The sequence below is a fragment of the Salmo salar genome, chromosome 16 (assembly GCF_965601325.2).
Source record: "Salmo salar chromosome 16, fSalSal1, whole genome shotgun sequence".
Classification (NCBI taxonomy): Eukaryota; Metazoa; Chordata; class Actinopteri; order Salmoniformes; family Salmonidae; genus Salmo; species Salmo salar.
This window is the reverse complement of record NC_138306.1, coordinates 75,236,291-75,248,849: the sequence shown is the minus strand read 5'-3', so window position 1 is coordinate 75,248,849 and position 12,559 is coordinate 75,236,291. Positions and strand designations below refer to the sequence as shown.

General features: G+C 41.4%; 1 protein-coding gene across 1 annotated transcript; it reads left to right on the top strand.

The window, feature by feature from the left end:
• The first annotated feature begins 7,754 nt into the window (after positions 1-7,754).
• On the top strand, positions 7,755-11,120 carry LOC123727875 (POU domain, class 3, transcription factor 3-B). Its single transcript, XM_045697775.2, has 2 exons — positions 7,755-9,775; positions 10,089-11,120. Exons 1-2 carry the CDS (start codon positions 8,552-8,554, stop codon positions 10,197-10,199), a joined length of 1,335 nt encoding a protein of 444 aa, XP_045553731.1. The 5' UTR covers positions 7,755-8,551; the 3' UTR covers positions 10,200-11,120.
• The last annotated feature ends 1,439 nt before the right edge of the window (positions 11,121-12,559 follow it).

Genomic DNA, 12,559 nt, shown 5'->3' with positions numbered 1-12,559 from the left:
CTTGTGGTATTGCAATGTTTGCTTAGTTTTGAATGGACTACCATTAGTGGCCCGAATCTACATGAGTCCTGAGCCCACATGCCAGCTAGACGCGTCTCCATCGTAGGCCCAGTACAGCTCACATCACAGACGTGTCCTGGGCTTACAGCTCTATTCCACGTGGACAGACACCCAACAGACAAGAAATTGCATGGCTGCATCTGTACAACTCTATCCTGAGCGAACCTTCCACTGCGTTCTGATAGTTTGGTGTTTGTATGTCTCTAACCGATCGAGGAACACGACTCAATCCAATGATGTTGTTTGGGGCTTTTAAAAGCATGTTCCTACCTGGGCTGTACGTAGCGTTGTAAAACCCCATCCACACCGTTCCACAAAGTTACAACTAGATCCATTAAGTTGGCAGAATGAGCAAGAGACAGAGGGGTGACTTATGGTACTCAGTTCCTCCGTTATCCAATTTGATTGGGGTTTAGGAGTGATTTGTGGTGGCATCCCCCAGGGAAATAAAGAGTTTGATTAATGCAATCCTGGGCGGGCAGAGAGGTGTCACAAACCCCTCTCCTGAGGGAACGTTCCTGTTTGACAAACAAAAACAAAGCCGCCACTATGGCAAATCTGAATCTGAACTCGCATGGCAACATGACATACTGTAGCAGTATACTGCAACTGGCAGTACTCTCTCTCGCTTTCTCCTACCTTAACTTTAAAGGGATTTGACTTCATGTGGAATTAGTTGGTTTATTTATTAATTACTGAAGTTAATAATATGATATCAGTCTTGATTAGCATGCATAATGCCGTCTAATAGAATGCAAACAACAGAAGATTTGTATACTTATTGCCTACACAATATATTCCAGTGAATATTGGCTTGTGGAATGCAGCTTAGCATCAACATTGGTGGGCGTCTGAAGGTCTGGATGTTTCAGTGTGTTATCCTTGTTGACCTGCGAGTACTGTCAGGAAGATCGTGTGTGTGTGTGTGTGTGTGTGTGTGTGTGTGTGTGTGTGTGTGTGTGTGTGTGTGTGTGTGTGTGTGTGTGTGTGTGTGTGTGTGTGTGTGTGTGTGTGTGTGTGTGTGTGTGTGTGTGTGTGTGTGTGTGTGTGTGTGTGGCTGTCAGAGAGATCAGGCAGGACTGCAGGCAGGAAGGTGAGGAGCCCAGGGCAGTGCTGACAGAGCTCTCTCTTTCCATCCCTGGGCTCTGTGAAGTGAGTCTCTAGGAGACAAAGGCCCTCCTACACACACACACACCCACACACACCTTTCTCTCTTCAATCCTGTGTGTGTGTGTGTGTGTGTGTGTGTGTGTGTGTGTGTGTGTGTGTGTGTGTGTGTGTGTGTGTGTGTGTGTGTGTGTGTGTGTGTGTGTGTGTGTGTGTGTGCGTGTGTGCGTGTGTGCGTGCGTGTGTCTGCGTGTGTGCGTGCGTGTGTCTGCGTGTGTGTGCATGTCCCACACACCCTTCTTTCCCATCTTCTGAGAGTAACAATTTATCCTATCCATCCCTCTGTCAATCTCCAGTCTAGAGGGCTTTGTAGGCCCCAACACCTGCCTGAATGTGTTCAGAGACCAGACCAGGCCCCATACCAAACCCATCTTTCTCCAGGCAGCCCTATCCTGTGGTATACATTCAAGACCTCATGAAGTCAACTTGTGTATAAGCGTTTACCTATTACCACCAGCTCCAGGTGGTGAGGATCCCCAACTGCACTTGAAATGATCAAATATCACCCTGGAAATATCTGAAGGTTCCCTTTTCCATACCGACACGTCTGGGCCAATCACGTCGAATAGATACACAATCAATATTTCATACTATAACTACACACTTCGGTGATGTCAAAATGCTGCTGCTGTCGCTGATCAATACAGCAATCTCACTGGCCAACTCTAGAGTGGAAAACAAAAGCACAGCCATTATAGGACGATACAAACAAACCCTCTCATTGAATAATTCATTGATGACTAGACAAGCCACCATAAATGCTGTATACAGTATTCTCTAATATTCTCCCTGGGAAGCTACCTAGACATCCATTTAAAGCAAATTATGACATTTACATTGATTTCCGATCCACAAGACACAATCAATAAGGGCCAGCTGATATATTTATGACTAATGAGTAGTAGGCAGATGAGAGAGGGAGGGAGGGAGAGAGAGAGAGAGAGAGAGAGAGAGAGAGAGAGAGAGAGAGAGAGAGAGAGAGAGAGAGAGAGAGAGAGAGAGAGCACATCACAGATCCATGGAAGAAGACCAAGCCAAGCCAATCCCTCTAAACACCAGGCTGAGAGGTGAGGCTCACTGTACAGGTCAGGGATACACAGGGAACAGATACAATCAGACTACAATAACTACACTTTATGTTATACATTTAACTCATTTAGCAGAGGTTCTTATCCTTAGCGACTTAGAGTTAGTGTATTCATCTTAAGGTAGGTGAGACAACCACATATCACAGTCATAATAAGTACATAATAGGTACATATTAATTGAAATAGATTCCCTGTGTAGTTTACTTTGAGGCTTCAAATTATGTTTTAATAGCCTGTAATGCAACCATGTCGCAAATGGAGAATATTTGTATTTGCTTGCTGTTATTCGCTGTGCACCTGGTTTAATGAACTGGATGTATTATCATTAAAGTGCTAGGCCTAGCCTACTCCATGTTGGATTTAGCTTTAAATCAACACTAGGCTTGACACGAACACTAAACGTCTGTTATTAACCTATTTTCTGATTAGTCAGTGCATGGACAAAGTGAAGCAAATACATGATGTTTACCTTAAGTAGAACTTTAATTAAAATGACCATTGTACCAATACAATGTTGACGTAATAGACTGTCATATGATTTGAATTGCCACTTGCAGTTGTTTTTTCTTCTTGTGTACACTTACTGTGCATGGACAAGGTTTCTACTTCTAACAGAAAGAATGGATTGGACAGAAAGCTCGTGACGTCGGTAATTAAATGTCCTTAATTCAAAGGTAAAAGTGTTGTCTCAGATGAGGAGATGAGCCAACCGAAATGGAGAATATGCTGTCCTCTCTAAAAACATTGGTCAAATAAATGCATATACACCAAAACATGGGTCTAGTTTATACGCAAATGGCCTATGAGAATTTGTACAGTCTAATATCTTCGGATTTGGTGTTGAACGTACGCCAGTAGTGAAAACCGATGTAGGTCATCAATAGAAGTAGCCACATTAATAGTATTATCATCGTTATTAACCTATTATTATCATTATCATAAATAATGAATAATGATATTATGTTGGTGTTATTAATATTGCCTCGTGGTTTTATTTCTATAGTGTATGATGATGATGATGATGATGATACTCTGAGGTTGATACAGACTAGTTAAATGGCTGGTCAAGCATGCATGGAACCCACAGGAGCTTAATTCCCCAGACAGCTTCTCGAGGATCTTATTCTCATTTGTTATTTGTTGTGGTTTCTGATTGAGTACAGTAACAATTCCATTATATGTCAACGATTAGCCACGAGGTACACTGAAATACATGTTTATTCTAATTTATGCTTGGCTGCAAACCTATGGGCCTATATGACCGCAGAATCAAGCTTATACGAAATAATAACCCCATATTAGCCCTTTTTTGCATAGCTAGGCCTTGTCCTGAATATAGGCCGAAATTAGGATATTATATTAAGTATAATGTGTTTTACTTGATTAACGTCAAATTATTTCTGTAAATAAAAGCAATGTTGTTCATGAGTGTCATTGCCCGTATGCCTAAATCATGCTGATTGTATGTGTATTTATTTATATGTGACTTAAAACAATGTTTGCGATAATTCAAAGATAATATAAGGATTTTCTAAATATTACCTAATTTCTGTCATTATGTAAAAAAAAAAATGTTGTTTATTCAAAGCATACTCATAATGTGGAACAACAGCTATTGGTGGAGCAGGCAGCGAGATAAAAGGAAGTCCAGGGTTCTTCCTTCTCTAAACTTGTAGTGATGCACTGAAAAGCGCGTGAGGAAAAAGTAAATTGCCATGTGGGTTTAGTTTTGTTTCACATCGGCTTACTGCTTGAGGAAAACACTGGGTATATGTTCCCTATCCCAGCATTATCACGATATTTCAAATATTTACATTAATATCAAACATGTATATCAGTGAGAACATCACATAGGTGTATAGCCTATTGTAATTCAATATAATTGACAAATGCATAAATTAGTAATTGCACAATATTTTAGTGTTAAGCCTTTGGAGTCCAGTTACTTAATTATACAGTCGGTTTCTTTCTCTTCCCTATTATAATTGTGTTTTATTGTCCTATATCGTGTCATTCAGCTTCTCTATTCTATCAAGTCAGGGCTGTCTTTTTTAAATTGCGTCGCAGTCAACAAAACAATAATGTGACTATTACTCACCAAGGCTGGCCTGCCATCATGAGTAAGCGCGACACCTGCTGGTAGATAATATTTATCTAACCTAAAGTCAACAATGAACTCAATTTAATTTCCACATCTAAAGCAACAATAGCTCACAGGTGAGGGGAGCGTCTGTCACAGTGTTGGTAATGTAAAGATGGTTGTACATGTATGGCCGTGGTGCCGAGAAGAAGGGGAGTTAGGGTTGTTGGCTCTGCTATAGGCATGCTAGATGGTATTGGCTTCAACAGCTCTTTCATCTCGAGTCCAGTGCACAAACATATAGCTTAATGCGACTAGTGTTCCCTCTTTTATTCAGCTCACCATGACAACCGAAAGGCTGGGTTCAGAAATGCCTCCCCATCAATGAAACAAACGGTCTTAGCGGGGCTACGCGAGACGGCATCTTTAACAGCGAGGGCACACACTGTTAACCCGTGAGAAAAACGCAGGAAAGTGAAGAAATTCGACGCTGACCACAAAAAGTATGAAGTCAGAAAAATAGTGCATGTTATGCAACTGCTATTACTTTTAAAATGTCCGTACAATTGTGTTCGAAGCAAACTTGCTTGAGGACCATTCCAGGCGGACTTATGAAAACCTAAATATTGTTGTCCATCTCTACATCTGTATATAATCGTTTTAATTTCAGTTATCTTAAGGATTGCCTATAAGCTACATATGCTTTCGGAATAGCTCCATGATTTCGCAAGCCAGAACCAAATAGTCTATATGTTCATAGCCTTAGCCTATAGCAAAATATAGACTACAGCGTCTCATTCGATCAGTTTTCGTACGCATTCTAGTCCGTTGATTAAACTTAAAGTCGTGGGTTATGTCATTATTGTTGCTCAACTTTAAACAAACTTTTCTACATCTGCACGGGATCGATTTATGTAAACGATTTGATATTCACTGGTGCCTATGCGACTCCTCCAGAGAATTCCACCAAGGGGTATCCTGCTTAAATTTGATTGATTGCACTTTCTCCAGTGGACATTCACTACAAAACAGCACCGCTTAACCGTCTGCTCACTATTTATAAAAGCGAGGCATGCGAGCGAAAGCCAACACAAAGCATGTATTGATTTTTTGTTTCAAAAAAGGGAAAAACAACATATATGTTTTTTATGAGAGTTAGAGGTGGGAAATGTTTATGTCGGCAGTGTGACATAACATATGGGCTAAAATGACATCAAATGCGTTAAAATACGTGTTTAGAAATTCGTAAAGCTATACGTTTAGTATGGTATAGGCTAGTTCACATTACATTGCTTTTCCTTCCAGTATGGATAGTATAGGAAATTCAAATATTATTTGACTTACCTTATATCCAAGAATAGTCGAAAAATGCTTTACATGTATATTTGTAATCTATTAATGGCCATCTCCTTTCCTACGAGTCGGTGCTCCCTAAGATTTCTTTCCTCTGCCTCAACTGAGCAGAGCACTCCTCGGCTCCGCTATTATTTTCACTAAAATATATGAAAATTTATGCAAATGAAAATCAGCACTAACTGTTCGTCTCTTGTTATACTTGGGGATTTTTTTCCCCTTTCTTTTTTGCATACAAAACAAATGAACTCCCCAGCAGGGAACTTGGGGACCTTATAAAATAAACAAATAAATAATAAGCACACCATATTTCACAGAGACTGAATTTAGCGGCATGCATTGAACTCAGGGACATTTTTTTATGAAATGTATTTTTTTACTCTTTTCGGTGATCTTTTGGAAGTTAACGTTTTTCCTTCCCATTACCCGATGTCACGTTTCTCACCGCCGCGCTAGCCGCCCTTTGAAAGTGTGCAACCTGAAATATATAGCAGTAATTTAGACAGAAATCCTCAGTGTATATTAATAAAAGGACGGCCCCATGGCACCGGCCCTATCCTGTATTCAATGTAAACAACTCCACGAGGCTTCCTCGGTTTTGAGCCGGGTCCAAATGAAATCTACTGGGAATGAAGGAACTCTGGCATCCACTATGTGCTAAACTACACCAGTCTATTATCTTTGCTCATATGCAATAAAATCTCTGCTCAGTCTTTGGCACGGTGGGTTTTATTAGGAAACAACATGAGATGGTTAGGATCATCGTAATACTTTTCCCTGCTTTCTGACCCTATCTCGAACATAAGGTCATGGTTCAGGGTTATGGTTTATCCTAAACTTTAAGAATAGCCAATAATACAGTCAATAGCTGCTCTACAGTAGCCAACACGGTAAGCAAGCAGTAGCTCTGAAATCCTGTGCGTCCTTGCTAGTGCTCCGCGTGAACGTGACTGCGTCTCAGCCAGTGGATGCAATATATTACATATGGTATTTATTCATTAACACTGCTGGGTGAATCCATATGCTGAGGGGGTCCACTTAACACAGGCTCGTTCATTTCTGCGTTATGGAGTGATCTAAAAAGAAGGTGCATTTTATAGGGCCCAAACGTAGACTAGTTGGTTGTGGTAGTCAGATTTAAAAGGCAGACTTTTCCCCCTGCAAATCCCCCAAGGGCTGCTCAATTTACCCTTGTTTTGGTTGCCACTTTCTCTTTCCCTGTGGTTCAGTGAGGTTGCCTATGCGTTCTGTTTCCGCATGGAAGCATCCCCACAACCTTTGTCCATTAACTCCCGAGGAACCAAAGCCCAGCCATCAAGCAAGACGTGAGGAATTTTGAATATGATGGTGTTTTAGGGATAAATGGCACAGAAATGGCATCACACAACTAGTCATATTGTCCAAAACATTCTCAAGGGCACACAATAAATGGTCTGGTTACGTGAAGGTACTAAGAGCATTACTGTCCTAAAGCACATTGACAATGACGTTTGTAGGCCCACACCAACATCCAAAACGTACAAAAGGCCCCATCTCCACCAAGCCTATTACAATAGTTTATTTTAGGTGATCGTTGTTATGCATATTAGGCTAATATAAACATATTTTATGCAGATAAATCCAATATATCATTAGGTCTATTTCCACCAATAACAGTTTTAAAACACTTTCTGATTTTTGACAAGGTTGAATCTATTCTGATTTATATGAAAGTTGTAATATGTTTAGAACCCACATAAACAATAATTAATGTATAGCTCCATATTGCTCACGAATACATTCATCAGATATGTTTTTGTTTATTTCATTCCTTTATTTTGTATTAATTTGCTCATTTATTTATTTATTTGGATTGAATTAAAAACCAGCCAATTGCAACGGCCGGAAGGAGGTTTACGCGCCTCAAGCGAGGCTGGCGAGACCTGTCAATCATACCCCGGGTATCCAATCAACGGGAGTCTTGCACTCGACTTCCTCGTATTTGAAGGGGGCGAGACGTGGACGATGTGCGCACGCTTGGCACAGGGTAAACATTCGTGTGTCCTCGAGCTTTGAGGGAGGGACTGAGCGAACTGTCAGAAAGAGAAAGACAGGGAGAGAGAGCGAGAGAGAGAGAGACCGAACAAGCGAATGGGAGAAGAGGCTTGCAACCATCGCCGTGCACTGTAATACTGGATTGTACTTCAGCGGGAGTTATCGGTTTGGCAGGTTTATACACATCAAAACAGAACAAAGAGAAAGACTCTACAGTACTATAAAAGGAACAGCGAAAGAAAAGAATAAAGCAACAAGGGAGAAATCTCAGCGGCTAAATTTCAAAAGAACCAAGGAGCCAGAGTGCTTGTGTTTTTCTTCCCTGCAATAGGAACATAAACTGGGACTTTGTATTTCGTGGAGAAATTGCTAAATTTCTTCGACCACTAGAAGTTTGTTGGGGCAAATATATTTTTTCTGTGTATTTGAATTTTAACTCTCAGACGTTCTAAATACGACAAAACTTTCTTGACGGACTGCACATGGTTTCAAACTGCTTTTGAGAACCTGGATTTTTATTCATCGCTATTTTATCCGTTTCTATTTGAAATACATAAATGCTGTAAACACAACAAATACGGATTTAAATTCATTTTTGCTATCATTTTTATTCTTCTGGCGTTTGCAGAACAAGTCAATGGTATTTGCCAAAATACAACCCAGACTTTTAAAGTTTGAATAATTCATGAGATACAATTTGCCTGCTCGAAAAAAGTAACTGAAAAAGGGAGGGGGGTAATCAACAAACATATTCATAAGGGTTAACGGAATGGCCACCGCGGCTTCCAACCCCTATCTGTCCAGCAATAGCATCCTCTCGTCCGGCTCGATCGTGCATTCTGACTCTGGAGGCGGTGGTATGCAGCCTGGCAGTGCTGCGGTTACCTCGGTGTCTGGTGGGTACAGGGGAGACCCCACAGTAAAGATGGTACAGAGTGACTTCATGCAGGGAGCTATGGCAGCGAGCAACGGAGGACATATGTTGAGCCATGCTCATCAGTGGGTGACATCGCTGCCGCACGCCGCCGCTGCGGCAGCTGCAGCCGCTGTAGCAGCAGCCGAAGCCGGATCGCATTGGTCGTCGAGTCCCGTCGGTATGACAGGCAGCCCTCAGCAGCAGGACGTGAAAAACAACTCGGGAAGAGACGATCTACACACGGGCACCGCGTTGCACCACAGGCCCCCACACTTAGGTCCTCATCAGACTCACGCAGGGGCTTGGGGGAGCACAACTGCGGCTCACCTCAACTCGATATCCGGGGGACAGCAGCAGCAGCAGTCGCTGATCTACTCCAACCCCGGGGGCTTCACGGTGAATGGAATGCTCAGTCAACCAGGGAGCCAGAGCCTGGTGCACCCGGGTCTGGTAAGGGGGGACACCCCAGAGTTGGACCACGGCAGCCACCATCACCACCATCACCACCAGCATCCGCATCACCAGCAGCAACACCACGGAGGGGTGAACAGCCACGACCAGCACTCCGACGAGGACACACCGACCTCGGACGACTTGGAGCAGTTCGCCAAGCAGTTCAAACAGCGCCGAATCAAACTAGGCTTTACGCAGGCGGACGTGGGCTTGGCCCTGGGCACCCTGTACGGGAACGTCTTCTCTCAGACCACCATTTGTCGGTTTGAAGCTCTCCAGCTCAGCTTCAAAAACATGTGCAAGCTGAAGCCATTGCTAAACAAATGGCTGGAGGAGGCGGATTCTACCACTGGCAGCCCGACCAGCATCGACAAGATAGCGGCACAAGGTAGGAAGCGAAAGAAGCGCACGTCCATCGAAGTAAGCGTGAAGGGAGCTTTGGAGAGCCACTTCCTGAAATGCCCCAAACCCTCGGCCCAAGAGATAACCTCACTAGCGGACAACTTGCAGCTGGAGAAAGAAGTGGTTAGAGTGTGGTTTTGCAATAGGAGACAGAAGGAAAAAAGGATGACGCCCCCAGGTGTGCCACAGACGCCGGAGGATGTGTACTCGCAGGTCGGCAATGTGAGTGCAGATACACCGCCCCCCTCCATGGACTGCAAACGAATGTTCAGTGAGACATAGAGCAGAACACAAGACTAAAAAATATTTTATATAAAATTAAAACTGATAAAACACAGACTATCGTCAAGATAGCCAAAACATTTTTGATACTGTGATTGTGATGGAATAGGAATAAGACTGCAAATGTGTTATATATTTTTCACCAGAACAAAACAAACCCCCCTTTTCCACCCAACCCCAAAACGCACCGATAACCTTCTTCCAAGCCCTGAAATGTCTTAACCTAAAAGGTTCCTTCTGCTCTTTCTTTCAGGGACATTTTTTAGTAGATTACTTAAAAGATGCAAGTTTAACTGGGCCGAGTGAACCGACCGACCAGAGGGTGACTACAAGTTCGTTCCATCAGGTAATTTTGGCGCATTAACAACACCAACTGGAAATGTCAAAGCAAGTAGTCCTATTAGAATTTGAAAAAGATTCCCCCTGTACCCTGTATCTGATTTGCGAAAGACAAAAGAGGCAGGCATTTGTATATTTAAAAATGGGACATTTTAAACCCCTACTTTAACAAAGGAACAAAAACTGCAACAGCATCAATACGAAGAAGAGTGGCATCCACGAAGCTTCCAACATATTTTTTGCGGGGAAGACTGCATGGTTTAAATTTTCACAAAGAGGAATTGGGATTTTGAGGCCCTCCACGCCTAATGATAAAATATAAACTCACCAGGACTGTCCCCGCCATCTGATCTAAAAGATCACCTCTTTTTTTCAAATGGATTTTTTTTTCATGGGACTTGAACACCGTGAATGAAGAAATAGAAATAGACATTTGAAAAGACTATCTTCAGCTGCACTTATTTGAAATTCTTCTCCTCTCCGTTGCCAAGTGTGACTGAATGGGTGCTGTGGATGTAACTATACATGCTGCCATTTCTAAGCAGTATTCTTTGGTAGGTTTTAATAAACACCAGACTCTGTAAAGCCGGCAATATAGATTCATTAGATCAGATGCTGATCTGACTTATTTACTTTATATTTTTCATCAAAATGACTTGTTTTAATATTCTATTCGGAATACATATCAATTATTCCAAACGGTAATTTATTTCCCCCCAGAACTTTGTGTAAGATGTTTTGCTTTCCTGTTTTCATTGTTGACTTCATTTGTTATGTTTAATTTTGTATTCTCGTTTCTAAAAGGAGCACAAATCAACATAAACTGACATTGACAGTTGTTTGGTAATAAGGGTATATTTTGATGTGATAATTTGATTGTAATTTAATTTCAGTAGTGATTCCTTACGACCTGATTGAGACCAATAAATTTGTTAGAATGAAATTACGTCATTGTGTGTTTTGAGATGTATATTTGAATTGAATATTCAGCTACGTTTGTTTATGAAACAAGGCGTGCATTCGTGATATTATTTGATGTGAGAAAGGTTAACGCAGAGGAATTGCCGATTGTTCTTGTTCCGACTACTTTTGTCACAGATTTGCATAACAGAAGTACACAAAAAAATACTATAATTTAGGAAAAATAGGCCTATGTTATATCGAATGCTGAACCTCTGTGCATCTCCAATGTCAATGTTATTGGAGCACCATAGGGAATTATATTTGACAATTTCACCAGGGTATATTTGATTTATTCACAATTCATATTTATCTTGAACTAATTAGCTTCTCCACCTTCATCATAGCAGCAGCATCCGATAACTTTATTGATTATGTAGCGTTTGCATCATCTAGCCCTATAATTAGTCCGTAGACGGCTAGTCACTTCAAAGTACGGTCTATGCGTTTGTTTACATCCACCGCGTGACACTTCCGCAGTAGGCCCAATGTGGGGGATCTTGCCGATCTTATTCCAGAGCTCTGGTTAATCCTGTCGGCCTATCTCACCGGAGTTGTGCGTCATGTTTTACAAACATAAAGGTAGATGTTGCTACTGATATTGTTTGTAAAATATTGAATCATTCGCCCTACGTCAGTATAGGAGTAAGACGATCCGATTGAAAGCAGTATAGTCTATATATTTTAGTCTTATTGTTTTCATGCGCCAGTGTATTCATATATTCAGAGTGGAAGTTACATCTCATGGACCTTATTTATGTTTTGAGAAACAGTATTGTTATTTTGCAAATACACACTCACATGCATGCGCATGTGAACACACTCTATACTATCCATTGTTGTCATTACGTTTTTAGAGTTTTGGCGTTGGATATTCTACTTTTTAGTTGCAAAGTGATGACTGTATCCTACACTGTTTAGGTTTTCCTTATGGACAACTCGTTTTTTTCAGTGACTATAGCCTACTGCTTCCCAAATTCCCGTTATTCTAAACATCCTTTTGAGATGATTTAAATGAAACATAAATGTCATTAGTGTGATAACAACACAACAAGCATGATGCTGACCTGCTGCATAGCGAGTCTAAATATGTCATGTTACCCTCAAAGTATGGTAGTCTTGGCGTTGACAGATTTTTATGGTTTAAAATAATACTTAAGAGAACTTTGCGATTTCACATTGACACCAGGCTTTGGGGCAATGAGTTGGACATTGATTAGGCCAATCAAATTGGACATTGGAACCAACGAAATACAAATAGATACAATAATGGCGTTTTACCATGTTTGAATTAGCTTTTGTTGTGTAAAATTGACATTGGCGTTGAGAATGCAATACCTATAAGGTTTGCGCATGTTTGTTTTATGTTGTGTGACTTTGGTCCAGCTTAGGCCTATAGGCCTGTGGATAGGCTACATCTCTATT